Source organism: Myotis daubentonii, chromosome X (genome assembly GCF_963259705.1).
Source record: "Myotis daubentonii chromosome X, mMyoDau2.1, whole genome shotgun sequence".
NCBI lineage: Eukaryota > Metazoa > Chordata > Mammalia > Chiroptera > Vespertilionidae > Myotis > Myotis daubentonii.
Genome location: NC_081861.1, coordinates 104101231 through 104123604, shown reverse-complemented (window position 1 = coordinate 104123604; position 22374 = coordinate 104101231). Strand labels below are relative to the sequence as shown.

General features: G+C 39.4%; 1 protein-coding gene across 1 annotated transcript in view; it reads left to right on the top strand.

Annotated features, from left to right (window-relative positions):
• Nucleotides 1-11666: 11666 nt before the first annotated feature.
• The window catches only part of LOC132225230 (charged multivesicular body protein 1B2), a 54094-nt gene continuing 43386 nt past the window's right edge, over nucleotides 11667-22374 (top strand). Inside the window, exon 1 of the mRNA XM_059680534.1 lies at nucleotides 11667-11835. Within this exon, the coding sequence (XP_059536517.1) occupies nucleotides 11820-11835 (16 nt within the window). The 5' untranslated portion in view covers nucleotides 11667-11819. The remainder of the gene's footprint in view (nucleotides 11836-22374) is intronic.

The following is a 22374-nucleotide window of genomic DNA, read 5'->3' as shown; positions in this document are numbered from 1 at the left end:
AAGATATAGTACAAAATATACAATGAAATACTACTCCACTATAAAAAAAAGATGAACTACTACCATTTGTGAGAACATGGATCCACTTTGAGAATACCATGCTAAGTCAGATGGAAAAAGTTAAGAACCATATGATTTCACTCATATGTAGGGTATGAAACTGAAAGTAACAAATGAACAAATGAAAACTCATAGACACAGATAACAGTATGGTAGTTACAGAGGGAAGGGGGGTGGGAGGTAGAAAGGCTAAAGGGGGCCAAATGTATGGTGAGGGAAGAAGATTAGATTTTAGGTGGTGGTTATACAATGCAATATACAGATCATGTATCATAGAATTATACACTTGAAATCTATATGGTCTTATTAACCAATGTCACCCCCAATAAATTTAATTAAAAATAAAATAAATTAAAAAATAAAAACCCAAAGGGTGTAGCTAAATTTTTGTTATATTTCAATGAATGAAGAGTGGAATATGTGGTTTATAAAAATCATTTAATTAAGGCCACTGAAACATTTTGTAAGAAAAAATATAAATGAAAACAATGTACTTTTGAAGTCACTTTTTAAAAGATATAGTTTTATTGATTTCAGAGAGGAAGGAAGAGGGAGAGAGATAGAGGCATCAATAATGAGAGAGAATCATTGATCGGTTGCCTCCTGCATGCCCCACAGTGGGGATTGAGCCTGCAATCAGGGCATATACCCTGACCAGGAATTGAACCATGACCTCCTGGTTCATAGGTCAATGCTCAAACACTGAGCCATGCCAGCTGGGCATTGAAATCACTTTTTAAAAAACAAAGGAATGACTAATGGCAGTAAAGATAAAATTTTAACATTTATCAAACTGCTCTAATCTGGATATATTTTTTAAAATGACTACCATGCATGATTTTGTGTTAAGGTTATTAATTCAACAGGAAAATTTGTTTTTATATTCAATGCCTTCTAAATTAATATAATTAAGTTAGGAAAATGCAGTAATTGGTAAATTATGAAGTCAATAATTATGTATTGCCCTAGCTGGTTTGGCTTAGTGGATAGAGCATCCTGGGCTCAATTCTGGTCAAGGGCACATGCCTGGGTTGTGGGCTCGATCCCCAGTAGGGGGCATGCAAGAGGCAGCCAATCAATGACTCTCTCATCATTGATGTTTCTCTCTGTTTCTCTCTCTCTCTCTCTCTCCTCTCTTTCTCTCTCTCTCCCGCTCCCTTCCTCTCTGAAATCAATGAAAATATATTTAAAAGTTATGTATTAACCTGCCATTGTATTTTAAGACATTTGCAACCAATCTATAATAATAAAAGGGTAATATGCTAATTAGACCGATGTCTTTCTGCACATCATTCTGGACATCTTTCTGGACAAAGCCAGGGCCAGAGGGAAGTCTGGGTCCCGGGTGCCTGCCAGCAGCCAGAGCGAAGCCAATCCGGGTCCTGGGTGTCAGAGGGAAGCCAGTGCCAGCAGCCAGGGGAAGGAAGGCCTACTCTTTCATGAATTTTGTGCATCAGGTCTCTAGTATAATATACAGATGATGAATCATTAGAATTGTACACTTGAAGCCTATATAATTTTATTAACCAATGTCACACAGTAAATTGAATAGAATATAAAAAATGGGTTAAGGACTTAAGTGTAAGGCCTGAAACCATAATAAAACTCTTAGAAGAAAACATAGGGAGCAAACTATATGATATCAGTCTGAGTATTATCTTTTTGGATACATTAACATGAGCAAGGGAAACAAAAGCAAAAATAAACAAATTGGACTTCATCAAACTAAAAAGCTTCTGCACAGTGAAGGAGACCATTGAAAAATTGAACAGGGAAAACCTACTAAACAGTAAAATATATAAGAAAGTCATACAACTCAGTAAAAAAAAAAAATGAACAATCCAATGGAAAAATGGGCACAGACACAAAAAGATATTTCTCCAAAGAAGACATACGTAAGGCCAACAGACATAGGAAAAGATGTCCAACATCACTAATAATAAGGGAGATGCAAATCAAAATCACGAGATACCCAACTTACACCAACCAGAATGGCTATTATCAAAAAGTCAACAGTTGAAACCGGTTTGGCTCAGTAGATAGAGCGTCCACCTGTGGACTGAAGGGTCCCGGGTTCGATTCCGGTCAAGGGCATGTACCTGGGTTGCGGGCACATCCCCAGTAGGGGGTGTGCAGGAGGCAGCTGATCGATGTTTCTCTCTCATCGATGTTTCTAACTCCCTATCTCTCTCCCTTCCTCTCTGTAAAAAATCAATAAAATATATTAAAAAAAGTCAACAAATAACATGTATTGGGGAGGATGTGGAGAAAAGGGAATCTGTGTGCACTGTTGGTGGTACTGCAGATTGATGCAGCCATTGTGGAAAACAGTATGGAGAGTCTTCAAAAAACTAAAAATAGATATACTATATGACACAGCAATTCCATTTCTGGGTATTTATCTGAAGAAAAAAATTTAAAAAGATATATATATATATATATATATATATATATATATATATATATCCTTCTATTCATTGCACCATTATTTGCAATAGCCAAAAATATGGAAGCAATCTAGGTGTCCATCCACAGATGAATAAATATAAAAGATATTATATATATATATATATGTATGTATATATATATATTAGAACTAGTGCACGTATATAATGAAATTCATGCACTTGGGGGTGGGGGGAGGTCTCTCAGCCTAGCCTTCACCCTCTCACAGTCCGGGAGCCCTCGGGGGATGGCCGCTGTGCTCCCCAGCCATGAGCCAGGCTTCTGGCTGAGTGGCACTCCCCCATGGGAGAGCACTGACCACCAGAAGACAGCTCCTGTATTGAGTGTCTTTCCTCTGGTAGTCAGTGCGCGTCATAGAGACTGGTAGTTCTGCCATTTGGTTGATTTGCATATTAGCCTTTTATTATATAGGATATTATACAACAATAAAAAAGAATGATATCTTGCCATTTGTGACAATATGAATGAATCTAGAGCAGCGGTTCTCAACCTGTGGGTTGCGATCCCTTTGGGGGTCAAACGACCCTTTCACAGGGGTCGCCTAAGACCATTGGAAAACACATACATAATTACATATTGGTTTTTGTGTGTGTGTGTGTGTTTTTTATTTTTTATTTTTTACAGAGAAGAAGGGAGAGGGATAGAGAGCCATAAACATCGATGAGAGAGACATCGATGAGAGAGAAACATCAATCAGCTGCCTCCTGCACGCCCCCCAGTGGGGATGTGCTTGCAACCAAGGTACATGCCCTTGACTGGAATCGAACCTGGGACCCCTGAGTCCGCAGGCTGACGCTCTATCCACTGAGCCAAACCGGTTTGGCTACATATTGTTTTTTTGATTAATCACTATGCTTTAATTACGTTCAACTTGTAACAATGAAATTGGGGGTCACCACAACACGAGGAACTGTATTAAAGGGTAACGCATTAGGAAGGTTGAGAACCACTGATCTAGAGAGTATCATGCTAACTGTAAGAAGTCAGACAGAGAAAGATAAATATCATATGATCTCACTTATATGTGGAATCTAAAAAAACCCCTAATGAACAAATAAAAAAAATAGGAACAGAGAAAAGGGATGGTTACCAGAAGGGAGGGGGTGGGGAGTAGCTGAAAAAGATGAAAGGGAATATAGTCAATAATATTGTGATAAGTTTGCACAGTGACAAATGATTACTTAGAATTAGTGGGGTGATCACATTGTAAGGTATAAAAATGTCAAATTTTATACCTGAAACAATTATAATTAATATAATATTGTATACCAACTATCCTATATAATAAAAGGCTAATATGCAAATCAACCAAATGGCAGAATGACTGGTTGCTATGACGCACACTGACCACCAGGGGGAAGACACTCTGTGCAGGAGCTGGTAGTTAGTGTGCTCCCACAGGGGGAGCGCTGCTCAGCCAGAAGCTGGGCTCACAGCTGGTGAGCGCAGCGGGGTGGCAGGAGCCTCTCCCACCTCCGCGGCAGTGCTAAGGGTGTCCGACTGATGGTCCAGACATCCCCTGAAGGCTCCTGGACCCCCCCAAGTGCACGAATTTCATGCACCGGGCTTCTAGTATTTAAATAAAAAAATAAACAAAAATATCTATTTCTACCCTATATCCCAGTAATTCCGCTTCCAGTATATACCTTAGAGAACTCTTGCAAATGTGTACAGTAAGACACAGTGAGTCACTATAGCATTGTTTATAATTGAAAAAAAATGAAAGCAACCTATAAATGTCTATCAAGCTAGAAATAAATAAAATGCACCATATTCACGTGATAGATGATTACATATGTATGCAAATGTAGGTACATTAACATAGGTAGATCTCAAAATCAATATTGAATAAAAAGTATTGAAACTAGACATATATTAAGTACAATATTTATGTAAATTTCAAAACACATATGCATATTACCTATTACCTGTGAATACATATTTATGCATGGAAAAGAATACCCAATACCTCATGAAAGTGGTTGTCTGCAGAAAGGAGAACAGAGAATAAGACTGGGTAATATGGTCAAGAGATTTCAACTTCATCTATATTGTTTTATTTATTTTAAGAAGGACTTGAAACAAACGTGACAAAATATTAACCATTGTAAATTCTTGGTGGAGGTGAAGACATGGGAGTTTAATATATTATTCTTTATATTTTTTATATTTAGAAAATTTATTATAAATTCAAATTTCTTACAAAACTACAAAAAACCATGTAATATTGAGAGAATGTGCTATTAAACTTATTAAAAATAATGAATATTTCCTTCTAACATTGAGGAGGCTGATAACTACATATTATAATCACCAAACATCACCATTTATTATTAAAATAACAATAAAGTCTTAGACATCATTATAGAAATGGTAAATATGTGGATGTATTTCTCCTAAGTATCTAAGACTATATTTCATTATTTTCCTATTCACTTGAATCTTCCATTCAGTTTCTGATCTTGTCTCCTTATGCTCATCTCTCATTTCCTAATTATAAATTGAATAACTTTTCTGGTCACCTATGGAAGACACTCAAACCCATTCTTGTCTTTAAACTTCTGTTCCTGCCTCATCTATTTGCCTCAGCTAATAGTTTTACATCTTCTGCAGCTCTAATCTCTTTTACCTGCCACTTGAAGAGTTCTAGGCTAGAACATTTCACAATCAAATAAAAAAACAGAACAATGAAATCAGAAAGTTGTCCTCTGCCTGCCTAGTGAAACAATTTTTCCTCCATGAACAGGAAAGACCTTTAGTTTTTACCACTTTAGGATTTCTAGGAAACGGAATTTTCTTATGGAAACTAGAAAGACTGCTGGTCAGCTGGAATTCTTCCTTTTACTTTTACAGTAAACTAGTGGCCCTGTGCACAAAATTCATGCGAGGGAGGGGGGGATGTCCCTCAGCCCGGCCTGCACCCTCTCCAATCTGGGACCCTTTGGGGCCTAAACTAGCAGTCGGACATCCCTCTTGCAATCCGGGACTACTGGCTACTAACCACTCAACTGCCTGCCTGCCTGATTACCCCTAACCACTCTGCCTGCTGGCCTGCTCGCCCCCACCTGCACCCCCGCTGGCTTGATTGCCCCCAACTGAACCCCACTGATGGCCTGCTTGCCCCCAACTGGCCCTCCCTGCTCACCTCCAACTGCCTCCCCTGTTGGCCTGATCACCCCCAACTACCCCCCTCCCCGCTGGCCTGATCACCCCCAATGCCCCCTCCCCACTGCCCTGATCACCCACAACTGCCGTCCCATCCTGGCCTGATCACCCACAGCTGCCTTTCCCTCTTGGCCCCTAACCGCCTCTACTTTGGCCCCGTCACCATGGCTTTGTCCAGAATAAGTCTGGAAGGTCTCCTGGAAGGTTTCCCAGTCTAATTAGCATATTACCCTTTTATTATTATAGAAGATAGAGGCCTGGTACATGGGAGGGGGCCAGCTGGTTTGCCCTGAAGGGTGTCCTGGATCAGGGTGGGGGTTCCCTTGGGGGACAGGGTGGCCTGGGTGAAGGGCCTGTGGTGGTTTGCAGGCCAGCCATGCCCCCATTGGGGTGGGGGTCCCCACTGAGGATGGTGCCAGCCTGGGTGAGGGGCTGAGGCAGTTTGCAGGCCAGCCACACCCCCATGGGGTGAGGGTCCCTGCTGGGGGGGCGTGGCAGCCTGGGTGAGGGGCTGATGGCTGTATGCAGGCTGGCCATGCCCCCAGCGGGGACCCTCACCAGGGGCGTGGCCAGTCTGGGTGAGGGGCTGAGGGCCATTTGCAGGCCCCTCCCTTGGCAGCCGGCCCGGGCGACCCATGCCTCCCGCTCAGGCTGGCTCTGTGGCCACTGCCCACAGGCACCCTCCTTCAGTGGCTGGCCAGGATGGGCTGGAAGTTTGGGCCAGCCCTGGCGACCCAAGCCTCCCGCCTGCTCCAGTGGCTCCGTGGCCACCGCCATCTTTGTCCTGCTAATTTGCATATTCCCTCCTGATTGGCTATGGGCATCATGGAGGTATGGTAAATTTACATATTTGCCTATTATTAGTGTAGATGGGCACCTGAGCTATAGAAAGCAAGAAGCAGAAGTGGCGTTATTTATGATTCCTCCTTACCAATCTGCTATACACATTTAAAAGTACTGGATTAGGAATCAAGGAGGTCTGAATTGAATATACACTCCATTTCCTCAAAACTTGCCTGAGCAAATTATTATTTACTTGTGCTTTGTTTTTCCTATTTTTTTTTTTTAAATTGGAAAAGGAGGATAAAGCCTACCCAGGCTGCCTCAGGTTACTTCAAGTATAAGAAGTATTTTGTAAACTATGAAATTTCATCCAAATTGAGCTACATTAGGCAATATAGGATTTATATTACTCTATATTAGAATGTTCGTTTCCATTACACAAACAGAGGCAATATATAGACATCTGGGCTCAATTTCAAACTTATGCTATCAGAATCTATAGAGGCGAGGCAAGCCCTGTCTATTTTTAACAATTGACAAATACTATATAATACTACACCATTTGCATTTCTGGTGTGCTCTTTCCTATGTCAGTGGAAGTTTAACTGTTATATACCATTTAAATTTCTAATCATCTTGAAATAATTTGCTAAAAATAACAAAAATCTTGTATTGTCATAAAACGCAAATTAAAAATTAATTTATATTTCAATTGCAATTGTTTTATAAATGTTTTTAACTTTAAAAAGCAACGTTCTTTATGTGTAACACAGTAGGTTGCAAATTATTTAGATAACTAAGAATCATTAATCATGCAAATAACTCAATTTCCTGGGGGAATTATTATAATTTACCACATTAACTTCATTCATGCCAAACATTAGCATATTCAGTAGTTGCTGAGTTAAGATACTGCATTGTTTCTTTACATTTCAATTATCCCAGTAAAACTTCACAAGTATTTTGAAGCACATCTTTGTAAGTATCCATAGGTGATCTGAGTTTATCAATATGTGACTGATGTTTCTTCAGTTAAACCTTCATGTTTAGATTTAGCTAAGTCCCCAAATAACAATTTGGGAGGTCCTATACCTATCGTCTTTATCATTATAGCCCTGTTATAAAGGTGAAAGGAGAAGAAACTACTGTAGTTGCCTGTTAGGTGAGACAGGGTAGTCATCATTACTAAATCTGGTAGAGTGGAAGAAACAAAGCTAAGGTCCAAGATAACCTAAAACAATAAGAAATTTGAATAAATTTCCAGATTTCATCCTAACCTGTTTAAGAGACTAAAGCTATTGGTCTTAAGTGTGTAATCAGAGCATATAATAATAACAATTATTAATATAGTCTTAGAGACTATATTAACCTGGATATTAGCCCAAATATCCATCAGGAGAATGGATGAATAAATTATGATATATTCATACAGTGGGATACTTTAGAGCAGTGAAAATGAATGAACTATGGTTATATGTAACAACACAGATAAAGAGCATCATAATGAGTTACAAAGGCAAGTCAAGAAGAAAAAGCAATATGATTTCATTTGCACATGTTCAAAAACATGCAACACTAAATAACATAATATTTAGGGATGCAAATACTATGGTAAACAATAAAGAAAAACAGGAATTTGAGACAGCATTGCCTCTAAACAGGGAAGGAAAAGAATGATTAGGAAAAGGGGTACACAAGGGAATTTAAAGGGAATGCTCATTTTCTTTTCTTAAATTGGATGACAGGTCACAGGTGATGGCTGTATTCAACACAGCTGTATTGCATTTGTTTATTCTGTACTCATAATTTGCAAATATTATTTTATAGGCCTTCAATATTTAACAAAACAAAATTTGCGGTCTTTCCTTTTACACTTTCTTATAATAAAACAACTTTATGATTTTTAACAAATTTCAATTCATTGTTTTCAACAGCAGCAGCTACAAAAGGGTTGGGGGGCAGGAGGGAGGGGGGTAAGAGATCAACCGAAGGACTTGTATGCATGCATATAAGCATAACCAATGGACATAAGACACTGGGGGGTAGGGGAGGCCAGGGGATTGTCAAGGGCGGGGGAAAAAAATAAAGGGCACATATGTAATACCCTTTGTAATACTTTAAGCAATCTACACTAATAAAAGAGAAAAATGGTAATTGGCGTACGGAGCTACCCTTTTCATTGGCTAATCAGGGCTATATGCAAATTAACTGCCAACTAAGATGGCAGTTAACTGCCAACAAGATGGCGGTTAATTTGCATATGTAGGCACAATGCAGGGAGGCCAAAGGGAAAGCAGGAAGAAGCGCCCTGCCACTGACAGTGATCGGAAACCCAGGGGGGAGCTAAGAGCTGGGGGGCAGGGCAAAGGCGGCCGCGTTTGCCCTGCCCCCCAGCCATGATCGGAGAATCAGGCGCCTTTGCTGCCCTGGCCAGTGATAGCAGGAAGTAGGGGTGGAGCCAGCGATGGGAGCTGGGCATGGTCGAAGCTGGCAGTCCCAGGAGCTAGGGGTTCCTTGCCTGGGCCTAAAGCGGAGCCCACGATCGCGGGTCCACTGCAGCTGCGGGTCCCCGCTGCCCGAGCCGGACGCCTCAGCCAGAGGCGTCCTGCAGGGGCAGGGGCGGAGCCCGCTGCCACTGCGGGTCCCCGCTGCCCGGCCGGACGCCTAGGCCAGAGGCATTAGGCTTGGGCAGGGGCGGAGCCTGCAACCGCGGGGAGCTGGGGGTCCCCTGCCCAGGCCTGACACCTCTGCCGGAGGCCTCAGGCCTGGTCAAGGGGTCGATCCGGTGATTGGTGATCGGAGGGTGATGAGGGTCAACTCCTCTGGCCGAGGCATCAGGCCTGGGTGGGGGGCGGAGCCGGGGATTGGGGGGATATGATGGTCCCCCCTTGCCCAGGCCTGAAGCCTGGGTCAGAGGTGTCCGGCTTGGGTGGGGGGTGGAGCAAGTGATCAGAGGGAGATGGGGGTCCCCTGCCCAGGCATGATTCCTGGGCCAGAGGCCTCAGGCCTGGGAGGGGGTCAGAGCCAGTGATCGGGGGGAGTTGGGGGTCCCCTGTCCAAGCCTGACACCTCTGGTGGAGGTGTCAGGCCTGGGCAAGGGGCCGATCAGGCGATCGGAGGGTGATGGGGGTCTATGCCTCTGGCCGAGGCATCAGGCCTGGGCAAGGGGCAGAGCCAGCAATCGGAGGGGTCTGGGGGTCCCCTCCCCAGGCCTGAATCCTGGGCCAGAGGCATCAGGCCTGGGTTGGGGGCAGAACCAGTGATGGGGGGAAATGAGGGTCCCTTGCCCAGGCCTGACACCTCTGTCAGAGGCGTCAGGCATGGGCAAGGGGCCGATCCTGCGATTGGAGGGTGATGAGGGTCAACGGCTGAGGACTTCCAGTATGTGAGAGGGGGCAGGCTGGGCTGAGGGACACTCCCCCCCACACACCCAGTGCATGAATTTCGTGCACCAGGCCCCTAGTAAAACAATAAAAAAAATAAAGTAAAAAGCAAAAAAAAAGAGAATATACATTAATAGTATTATTACTATGCCTAAGATAAAAATTTAAATCTAACTTTTAGAAATAAGATATCCAATAAAAATTAAAGCAATTTTTGGAGTCAAAATTAGTTCAGAACTCATAAAAGTAAAACTTCTTAATCTTTTAAGATAAAGGCTATGTATACATATTTTTCATTTACAATGGGCATAAGTAACAAATTTCCTAACTGAACAAATATCTTCAGATCTTGATTTTACTAAAAACCTAATCCTATCCCTAAGGAAACATCTCTTAAGAAATTCAACAATATGCAAAACACTTTAAAATATTTTAAAAGGCTTGTTCTTATTGGTTACCTAATTATAACAACAAAATCTTTACATAAAACCTGGAAATACTTAAGCTTTAGTGAATTGTTCTGGTCTATATGTGTATTTATTCAAAGAGCTGTGTTAATAAATATTAAGTTCCTAGGGCATAACTTCTAAGAAAAAAATTTTTTTTACCTTTATACCAAAAAAATAGTTCTCAAACGGTGAAATACATTGGTTAGCATGGAAAGTGATGAAGCAATGAAATCTACCAAGTTTTGTCTTACTTCTCAAATACCTGTTCACACAAAGAGATAAAAAATAAAAACAATATTTTTACAGTACTGTTTCTTCTATGGAAGTGGTTTCCAGATTAACCTTATATTAAAAAAGGTTTGTTTTTCCAGCATCAAGGGTTAGTAATTAGGTAATAGTCTGAATCCTACCAATATCATTACAGAAAAGTAGAGCAGTAGCTTTTGGAACTACTTTGATTCAATAGGAAACGTTCCTAAACATAAAAAGAAGCTCAGCACATTATTGTTCCCACATACTGAAATTTTAAAGATTAGGAAACTTTTAATGCCAAATTGATAAAATTCCTCAGTAAGAGAATAATTATCCTAGCTATTTTCCCCAAAGTAATATCTCTTAGCTCGTCCTTGGACTTTCCAAGAATTCGGAAACGTGTCAAAGATCCCCTTCCTTACTATAAATCTAGAGATGGCATCATATAAATTACATTTGGTTGTTTTAATAAGTCACATATAAACCACCAACCGCTATTTAGTATTTCGATTAACCTTCCCGCCAACTATAGTTTAGAGATATTTAGTAGCAATTTTCATATTTTACACCATCTATTGTAAAAAATAATTAATTTGTTACGAATATGTCTCACAGCAGCGTTACCTCTTGAAACTAAGTTTACTTTTTTGTCCTGCCCTAAAAGTTTAAGGATCACGATCCTTTCCAAAACTTCAACTGAACACCACATTTCAAAACTGCCAACCCCGTTATCCCTTAGGTTCTTATTTCATATGATTACAGCTTTTTTTTTTTAAAAAAAAAAAAAAAAGTACTTAAAAGCCCTAATACCTTTTTCCTTCATCCGTAAGATTTAAGCTCTGAGAACAGAGCTGAGGGGCCAAAGATAGTATGAAATCTGAGGGAAGAGGTGGGCGCAAGGTTTAGAAGAGCTCGGAACTAGGTTGGCTGAGTGACGGAAACCGTTAAGAGTCCGTTTGTCTAAGGTACTAGAGGGGGAGGGGCCTAACGCCGCCCGTGGAGTTCCCACGCCCCCCAGCGACAGCAGCCACCTCAGCCGCCCCAGCGGCGGCAGCCATTTTGGCGTAACCCCAGTTCCGCCCCCAGGTGCGCGGGCAGCTCCGCCTCCCAGTGGGCATTGCGCAGAAACAGGAAGTGGGATCTCAAATCTAAATGCCAGACCAGCGGCAGGTGGAGACCTGGACGAAATTCTAATCGCCTTCACATCAAACCCGTGCCGCCGCTGTCCGGGCTGTCATCACCTAAGAAAGGTCGTGGGACCATGTCGAACATGGAGAGTATCCTTTCCCGTCTGATAAACTGCTGCTAGGGCTTTAGGGAAAGAGGAGTGGTGGTGGCGGCGGAGGAGGGGGGCGGCGGGGAAGAGGGCGGGGGCTGGAGCCCAGGGAAGCGCTCCGTGGCGTGATCTTTGAGGAACGCAGAAGGGCGGGGTACGCGCCAGCAGCTTTTTTTGTTATTGTCTTCTGGTAGCCGTGGCCATCCTACAATCAGGGCACTTGGAACTGAGTCGCTGGACTGGTTTGAGAACACTCTTGAGCCTTCGTTGAGGGCTTCTGTCACCTGTTCTTTCAGTGGATCTACCCACTTTTTAGAAATAAATCCGAAAGGATGGTGTGGAAACAGGCTGCAAGAGTTTGCCAGAGGTTTGGGGCGAAGGTATAGGTTTTGTATGCAGTAGCTTCTATGGAATTTCTTCCTTTTTCTGGATGGAGGTGACTGATAAGGTAAAGTGCTTAATATCAGCCCTTCAAAGTCAGTTGAGTGCGTGTGTTAGTAATCTGATTTAGCATATGAGGAAAATAATTATTACCTAAAGCTATAAAAATTCATAAGTTGCACCTGCATTCCCACTGAAGCAAGGGGATTAGGAACCAAGCTGTGTGAAACCCTGAATCAAAGAAGGATGAAATTGCTTTTCACAACTGAAATACCATCACAGGTTTTCCATGTCGTTGTAATTCCTCACTTTTTCCAGGAGTTCACATTATAGAAAATAGAGTAAGTTGGTATCTTGCCATTGAATGAAACTTGGCAAAATGACAAAATGTTAATAATAGTATTTGTTTGATAGCTCATTTTAAAGCTCTTTGCCTTCATTAGTTTGTAAGTCTGAAATACGTATAGAAAGACTTTTGGTGAGAAGATTACATTATATAAGTCATACTGGGACTATTGATAACAGATACTGGGCTGAACTGTCCAAGATAAACCAAGAATAAAGGGTGAGGAGGTGTAGAATAGGTCATTTTATGAACAGAGCAGATGACTAAAAGACCCAGTTATCACTGCACTTTAAAGGATATAATTTATGAAAGTGTAGCCCTATTAAAGGATTTTTTAAAGCAGTATCATAAAGTAAAGATCACTGGACTAAGTCAGAAGATCAGTTTCTAATCCCAGTTTTGCCTCTTAAGAAACATATGAGTTAGAGGGAGTCATATAGCCTCTGCAGGCAAAGTTGACTCATCTGTAAACATACTAACCGACCTGTCAACCTTATAAGGCTGTTACGAAGATAAAATGAAATGGAAGGGCATACTAAATTGTAAAGTTTTGAACATGCTGTTAAATATTAATAGAGTACTAATTGCTATCTCTTTCCCCAGAACTTTTGGAAGGATTTGAGGTAATAGCTCTAAAATTGCTTTTTTTATTCTAATAATGCAAATTAATTTTTCTCTACCTAAGCCTACCCTATGGGATTTCCAATAGCAAGATAATTGGTTACTAATTCTTTTGCTGAAATGTATGTATGTCTGATCAAATTAAAAGTACTGTTATCAATAGTTTAAACCTTAAAAATGAACTATTAACTACCCTTCAGTCTGTCAGAAGAAGTGAGGAGGTGTAACTTGACTCATATAATCTGTTAATAGTTACTTCTCTTGGTTCCATTTTGTAGATTCCAGACCTTTTTCTTGTAGTATAGAAGAGGAAATTACATACTGACTCAGACCTGTCTTTCATAAATAAATAACTTGAACTGAAACTTGAGTAATATTTATTTGTTTCCTATATTTAATGCAGTATATAAGAAGATTTACAGTATATAAGAAGATTAAATGTGCTAACAATTGAATTAGTATGATAATTGTGACTTCTGTGTTTGGACAGTTAAAATACACTGAGTTTATCTTGGTGGATTAGATTAAATCACACTTTAAAAAACTCATAGAATGACCAAATTTATTTGTCATAACATGTTCATATAGGTGTTTTATAAGTATATTTACTAAGCCCCATATGTTTTGAAAGAGAAAATATTCCTGGTAGGAACATATAATTTGTGCAAGAAAGTAACTGGTTACATACAGCCCTTTTCCAAAAAGGAACATTTAAAAATTGTCTCGCCCTAACAGGTGTTGCTCAGTGGTTAGAGCGTCGGCCTGAGGACTGAAGGGTCCCAGGTTTGATTCCGGTCAAGGGCATGTACCTTGGTTGCGGGCACATCCCCAGTAGGGGGTGTGCAGGAGGCAACTGATCGATGTTTCTCTCTCATCGATGTTTCTAACTCTCTATCCCTATCCCTTCCTCTCTGTAAAAAATCAATAAAATATATTTTAAAAAATTGTCTTATTCCTCATTCTTAGGTACTTTTAAGGTGTGAACATTTTATTTATTTATTTATATATTTATTTATTTAAAATATATTTTTATTGGTTTCAGAGAGGAAGGGTGAGGGAAAGAGAGACAGAAACATCAGTGATAAGAGAGAATCAGTTATCGGCTGCCTCCAGTATGCCCCCGACTGGGGATCGAGACAGCAACCCAGGCATGTGCCCTTGACTGGAATTGAACCCAGGACCCTTCAGTTCTCAGGCGGACACTCTATCCACTGAACCGAACTGGCTAGGGCAAGGTGTGAACATTTTAAACAATAGCCATTCCATATAATGGGTAATTGAGAAAATTGCCATATACAGGAAAACAGGTTTTTGACTTGACTTGCCATTTGTTTTAATATTCAAATCAAAATTATACTTCTTTATATTTTAGAATGCCAATAAGGCACATATTCCATATATTGCATTATATTTTGGTTGCTTCGGGAATCATTATCACACATTTCTACACTGAAACGTGTGATAAATTAAAGACTAATACCTGTTGAGATCAAGATTTGTCATCAGATTTTTCTAGTTAGGTCATGTTTTGCTACCAGATATGTATAACTTTAAATTTTCAGAACTTTTTGAATTTTGGAATTGTGAATAAGTGATCATGGAGATAGATAAACAGGGAGGAAGGAAGGGAAGAAAGAGCAACAGCGTTTCAATATATACCTATGTTTTTATAAGACTATATATGTATATCATAAGAATCAAATAGAGATCCATGGTCTTATCATTTTGCTGATGATAGCAACAGAAACAATATTTCAATTATTCCTGTGGAAGAAGATAACTAAATCAGTATTTTCTAAACCTAGATGTTCGTGAGAATCATCTAGTGAGCTTTTAAAAACTACAGATTTCGGAGACCTATCCCAGATCTACCAAATTGAACATTCCAGAGGTTAGGTTCAGAACTCTATATTTTTAAAAGAGCTTTATTGGTTAACTAAGGAAATTAATTAGAAGAAATATTTTAATATTGCTATTCGCCCTTTCTCTGTAATAGAAGTGTCAACCAAATTCATGCTCGATAATGACAGATTGAAACACGTGTGCAATTGGCGCCAGCGAAAGCTTTATGTATATCATGCATGCACGAGTCAACTTAGCTTTTATATATATAGTATAACTTGCTTAATTAGACCTACTTTCTAATTAGGTAAACTTTTTCTAGCCCAGTGAAGAACCCCAACTTGTCTTTCAGGTAATTGTCAGCAACACAACAGTAAATAGCAACACAAAGCAGATTATTATTGTAGATCATGCAGGGAGAACAAAGGGTAAAGTATTTAACTGTATCAGTGTTTGACTATATTTTGTGCAGTGAGAAAACCTGAGGTCATTTTTGTGGTCCACCATTTCTTTTCAGTCAGGTCAGGTTGCTAAGCTTTCTAAATCTCTGTTTTCCGGCTAATGAAAATAAATTAGGATTCCACCGATTCTCCTATCTACCTACTTCAGGACATCTTTGAGGATCAAATGAGATGAGGCATGGGAAAACACTTCACAGACATTTGGTTACAGTGTAAAATGTTTCCATCTGGCTATAAAGCAAGTTGTGTCCCTGGGCTGAAGAAACTCCAAGGAAGCTAGTCTCTAGGGAGAGGAAGCCGGGCGTTGCTACATGACATCATTACTCGGTGCCCACAACCATGTTTCTGGGCTGGACTGGGCTGTGGGCCACATTTTGCACCATGTGGTCTTGGCAGCGTTGGCTGCAATTTGGTGGACTGCCGCTCTGGGGTGGTGGCAGGGCCTGTGTCCCACTTGGGGGAAGCCGAGTGTTGCTTTGTCAGTGCCAGGTCCGCAGTGCCGTTTCTCTGTAAATGGCCAGCTCCTGTGGTCAGAGCGCATCATAGCGACCGGTCAGATATTCAGACATTTAGCATATTAGCCTTTTATATATATAGATTGTTATATTGCTGGTCTGTGATGAGATTTCAAGATCAGGTCAAATAGGAAAACTAAAACAGGACAGTGTAAAAGGTATTTTCCAAAGCTAACTATAACTTTAAAATTCAATTTTAAAAGCTGTTGTTTATTCTGAGACTCTCTATATTTTTGGTGTTGATATGTTCTTTTAATTATACCAGTTCATGAAATTAAAAGTCTGGCATCTGCTATGACATTGGTTTTCTAACTCTCTTAGTGGCAGAGCACTTTTTTCCCCTGAATGAAATCTTATAGGGAATCCTAATAATATAAACAGCATTGCACTAATATTAACATAAACTTATTTAAGTGGAAATGGGTAATTGAGTCCTCTTGCCCAGCGGCAGTGGTGCTTTTTTCCCAGTATATCATGTTCCCCTGCAAAATACTTTTCTGCTACTCATTTACTTAAAGCTAGTGAGTACTTTTATTAGGCACTGCATTAGGCTTATGATATAAGGATGATTGGGACTCATTCTTTTTTGTTTAATTAAATCTTTATTGTTGAAAGTATCACATATTGTTGGTATATCCCCTTGAAAAAATGTACATTTTGGGGGGGTGAGGATTAAAGTTACATGATTTTTGTACAAAATTTATTTTAAATGTAAGGTTAGATTAATTAAGAGTATATAGATACCATGAGATGGTAACTTTGACCCCTTCTAGCCCGCCCTTGTGGGGACTCATTGTTATTCTCAGGGTGTCCATAATCTAGGTGAAGAATTAGACATGTATCAGCAGATGAGTGGATTAAAAAACTGTGGTACATCTACACAATGGAATACTACACTGCTATAAAAAAGAAGGAACTCCTACCATTTGCAACAGCATGGATGGAGCTGGAGAGCATTATGCTAAGCGAAATAAGTCAGAGAAGATAAATGTCACATGATCTCACTCATTTGTGGATTATAATGAATAACATAAACTGATGAACAAAAACAGATCCAGAGACAGAGAAACATCGATCAAATGCTCAAACCTCAGAGGGAAGGTAGGGGAGGGAGAGGGTAAGGGGGAGAGATCAACCAAAGGACTTGTATGCATGCATATAAACCTAACCAATGGACACAGACACCAGGGGGGTGAGGGCATGAATGGGAGTGGGGTGGGGGGAGCAAAGGGGGATAAGGACACATATATAATACCATAAGGTGCCTCGTTAGCGCAGTAGGTAGCGCGTCAGTCTCATATAATACCTTAATAAAGAAAAAGAAAGAATTAGAGATGTAGTTATAAAGAAGTACAGAAAAATACTTATGCTATATAAAGTAGCATGGGAATGCAGAGTAAGTGGCTACTGACACTAAACTTCAAATTGTGTTTCTAAAGAGTATAGGCATATCTCGTTTTATTATTCTTCACTTTATTGTGCTTCACAGATATTGCGTTTTTTAAAAATTGAAGGCAATGACCCTCTACCAGCAAAAAGATTATGACTTGCTTTATTCTGATACATGCTTTATTGTGGTGGTTTGGAACCGAACCCACAATATCTTTGAGGTGTGCCTGTAAGTTTAGGAACAGAATGTATGAAAACAGTGTTGGGGAATGAGCAATTATTTTATATTAAATTTATATTAAGTACAAACAGGTTCAACTTATCCAAGTTATAATATTGCTGCACATTTTTAAGTGTCCATATACTAATATTATTTAATACATGCTTTGGATTTTTTATTTTAATTTTCCAACATTTTTTTCTAGGATATATACCAAGGAATGGGATTTCTGGGTTGAAGAATATGTGTACATTGACTTTTTTATGTAGACGTTTGTGTCATGTGAAAATAATGATGCTTTGATGATTTCCAATGTAATTTGTATACCTTTTACTTTTTATCATGTTTGTTAGGACTCCAGAACAATGCTTAATTACAACAAAAAGTTACAGCAGGATGTTTTCTTTTACTGGCTTTAAAAGGAATTCTAACTATTTGCTATTAAGGATGATGTTTCCTATAGATTTTTCTTTTTAATTCTCACCCAAGGATATGTTTATTGATTTTTGGAGGGAGTGAAGGATGGAGAAGGGAGAGAGGAAGGAAGAGAGAGAGAGGGAGTGGGAGGGAGAGGGAAACATCAATGTATGAGAGAAGTATCCATCAGTTGCCTCTCATATGTGCCCTCACCAGTGATAGAACCCACAGCCTAGGTATGTGTCCTGATGGGGAATTGAACCCGCAACCTTTTGGTGCATGGGATGACACACCAACCAGCGCTAGATTTATATATATATATATTTTTTTTCTTTTTTTCAGGTTAAAGTTTTTTTTCCACCCAGTTTGCTAGAAGTTTAGTTATGAACCATTCATCTGAATGTTGGTTTTATGAATCCATTAAATGTTTGAATTTAGTAAATGTTTATTCTTTTTTTAAAAAAAAATCTTTATTGTTGAAAGTATTACATAGGTCCTCCTTTTTCCCCCCATTAACCTCTTCCATCTGCCTCTTGTCCCCTCCCCCAGGCCCTCACCACCCCATTGTCTGTGTCCACAGGTTATGCATATATGCATGCAAGTTCATTGGTTAATCCTTTCCAACCCATCCTCCCCTGCCTTCCCTCTGAAGTATCACATGATCTCACTCATATGTGTAATCTAATGAACCAAATAAACTATGATCAAAAACAGACCCAGAGTCCTAACTGGTTTTGCTCAGTGGATGCAGCATCAGCCTGCAGACTGAAGGGTCCCAGGTTCGATTCCTGCCAAGGGCACATGCCCAGGTTGGAGGCTCAATCCCCAGTGTGGGGCATGTGGGAGGCAGATGATTGATGATTTTCTCTCATCATTGATGTTTCTATCTCTCTCTCTCCCTCTCCCTTCCCCTCTGAAATCAATAAAAATATATATATATTTAAAAAAGACCCAGAGACATAGAAGCATCAGCATACTATTAAATGCTTATTCTTTATATATTGAGATTGTCATCTGTGTTTTCTTCTTTAATCTCTGAATGTGGTTTAAATATATGGATTTTTTTTTTTTAGGATAAATTACTCTTGTATTTCTGGGAAAAACCCATCAGGAATATGAAGTATCTTTAATACATTGCTTGATTTCTGATATTTGTGTTATTTTTGCATCCATGTTCATAAATGAGTTTGATCTATAATTGTCCAGTCACATACAGTATTCTTTTTTGATCTGGATTTTAAATTTGAGATGTGTTTCTTCTTTTTTTATTCTTTGGGAGAGTTTGTATGAGGTAGGAATTGCTTCTTTCTAAAATGATTGATGTAGCGCACCAATCATGAAAACCATGTAGGCTGTGTCTATTATTAATTAATTAATTTCTATGTTAAAATATTTTAACATTGAATCAGGAATTTAGAATTATTTATTTATGTATTTATTAGTTCCTTATTTTAATTCTAGGATTGTCCATTTTGTCTAAGACTTCCAATGTACTGCCATTATGTTCATAATTTACTATTTTCAAATGTCTTTATTGTGTCTGCAGTTATTTGTCCTTTGTCATTGCTGCACTGTTTTTTTTTTAATACCTTCTCTTCTTTGTCCATCAGATACTCTAATGTTATTAGTCTTTACAGAGAGCTCACCTTGGGATTTTTTATCTTTTCTATGAAATCTTTGTTTCTATTTTTTACTTTTTCTTTTTTCCTTCTTTATACTTACTTTGAGTTTATTCTATACTTTTCCTCATTTTGTGAGATGAATGCTTATTGTATTAATTTTTAGCTTATCTTCCCTTTAAAATGTGAAATTTTAAAGCTGGAAAATTCCATTTGTGTATGGCCTTAGCTGTACATCCCACAAGCCACATTCTACTCATTCCATTGTCAATTCTAATTTTTAATTGTTCATTTTAATTTCTTCTTTAATTTATATGTAGATATAGTTTTTTTTAAATTTCTGAATATATACCTTATAAACTTTTAATCTTAGAGCAGCTTTAAATTCTTACAGAAAAATTGTGAAGAGAATTCCCATATTAATTACTTCATCATGGAGTTGTGGTAATACAGCAAGTCCATCTGTTATTTGCTATTTCAGATTTGTTTTTTGACCTAATATGTGATCAGTTTTCATAATGTCTCATATGCTTGAAAATTATGTGTATTCTCAAATTATTGGGTACAGGATTGGCTTTAATTCTCTGTGTTTATTAAATTAAGCTTCTTAATAGGGTACTTTTTTGTTTGTTAATCTTCACCCGAGGCTATTTTTCCATTGATTTTTAGACTGGAATGGAGGGGGAGAGACTGAGAGAGAGAGAAATATTAATGTGAGAGATCAATTGCCTCCTGCAGGAGCTTCAACCAGAGCTGGAGATTGAGCCAGGAACTGAGGTATGTTCAAATCCTTGAGCGGAATTGAACCCAGGACTCTAGTCTGAGGACTGATGCTCTAGCCACTGAGACAAACCAGCTAGGGCTTAATAGGGTATTTTGTAACTTTTCTATTCTTAATTTTGTCAGTTACTGAGATAGTTTTGTTAAAATCTCCCAAGCTTGATAATTTTCGCTTTGTCAGTTTTTTTTTCTTTTTTATATGTTTTTATTGATTTTTAGAGAGGGAGGAAGAGGGATAGATAGAAACATTGATGAAAGAAAAACATCATTGATTGGCTGCCTCCTACACACCCCCTACTACTGGGAATTGAACCCATAACCTGGGCATGTGCCTCAATGGGAATTGACCAGTGACCTTTTGGTTCCTGGGTCAACGCTCAACCACTGACTCACACTGGGCAGGCTGTCAGTTTTACATATGTATACACAAAGATACTTTGAAGCTATGTAGCAGTACACAGACATTTAGAATTATGTAAACAACTTGTAAATATACTATTTATCATTTTTTAAAATTCTCAACCGAAGATATTTTTTCCATTGATTTTTAGAGAGTAGAAGGGAGAGAGGGGCAGAGAGAGAGAGAAAGAGAAAGAAACATCATTGTGAGAGACACATCAATTAGTTACCTCTTGCAAACACCCTAACTGGGGCTGTGTTTCGAACTGGCAACCCAAGTATGTGCCCTTGTTTGAGAATCAAACCCTTCGGAGCCCAGGCTGTTGCTCTAACCACTGAACAAACTGGCTAGGGCTGTATTAATTTCTTTTTTAAAAAAATTCTTTATCATTTAAAGTATTACATATGTCTCCTTTTTCCCCTATTGACCTTTCCCCGGCCATCCTCATCCCCCAGCACATGCTCTCACCCCTAGTGTGTGTGTCCTTTGACTTATATGCATGTATACAAGTCCTTTGGTTAATCCCTTACCCACCACCCCCTCCCCTGCCTTCCCTCTGAAGTTTGACTGTGTGTTACATGCTTCTCTGTCTCTGTATCTCTGTATCTATTTTTGTTAATCAGTTTATGTTCTTCATTATATTCCACAAATGAGTGAGATCATGTGATATTTATCTTTCTCTGAATGGCTTATTTTGCTTAGTATAATGCTCTCCATGTCCATCCATGCTGTTGCGAATGGTAACAGTTCTTTCTTTTTTCCAGCAGTGTGGTAGCCCGTTGTATAGATTTACCACAGTTTTTTTTTTCTTTTTTCTTTTTTTTTTTTTGGTGCCCTTGGCCAGATTTGAACCTGGGACCCTTCAGTCCACAGGCTGACGCTCTATCCACTGAGCCAAACCAGTCAGGGCAATTTACCACAGTTTTTTAATCCACTCATCTGCTGATGGGCACTTAGGCTGTTTCCAAATCTCAGCCATTGTAAATTGTGCTGCTATGAACATAGGGATGCATATGTCCTTTCTGATTGGTGTTTCTGGTTTCTTGGGATATATTCCTAGAGGTGGGATTACTGGGTCAAATGGGAGTTCCATTTTTAATTTTTTGAGGAAACTTCATACTGTTTTCTACAGTGGCTGCACTGGTCTGCATTCACACCAGCAGTGTACAAGGGTCCTTTTTCTCCACATCTGTGCCAGCACTTATCCTTTGTGGATTTGTTGATGGTAGCCATTCTGACAGGTGTGAGATGGTACCTTATTGTCATTTTGATTTGCATCTCTCAGATGATTAGTGACTTTGAGCATGTCTTCATTTGTCTCTTGGCCTTCTGTATGTCCACTTTCAAAAAGTGTCAATGTTTAAGTCCTTTGCCCATGTTTTGATTGGATTCTTTATCTTCCTTTTGTTATGAGTTTGTGGGAAGCCACCTGTTGTCTTCACTAGCAGAGAGGTGTGGACAAGTAGCCCGGAATGCTGGTGACCCTTGAGCCCTGGCAAAGGTCAGAGCTATGCACCAACTGTTTAGTTGAGACAGTGGTAGCTGAAGC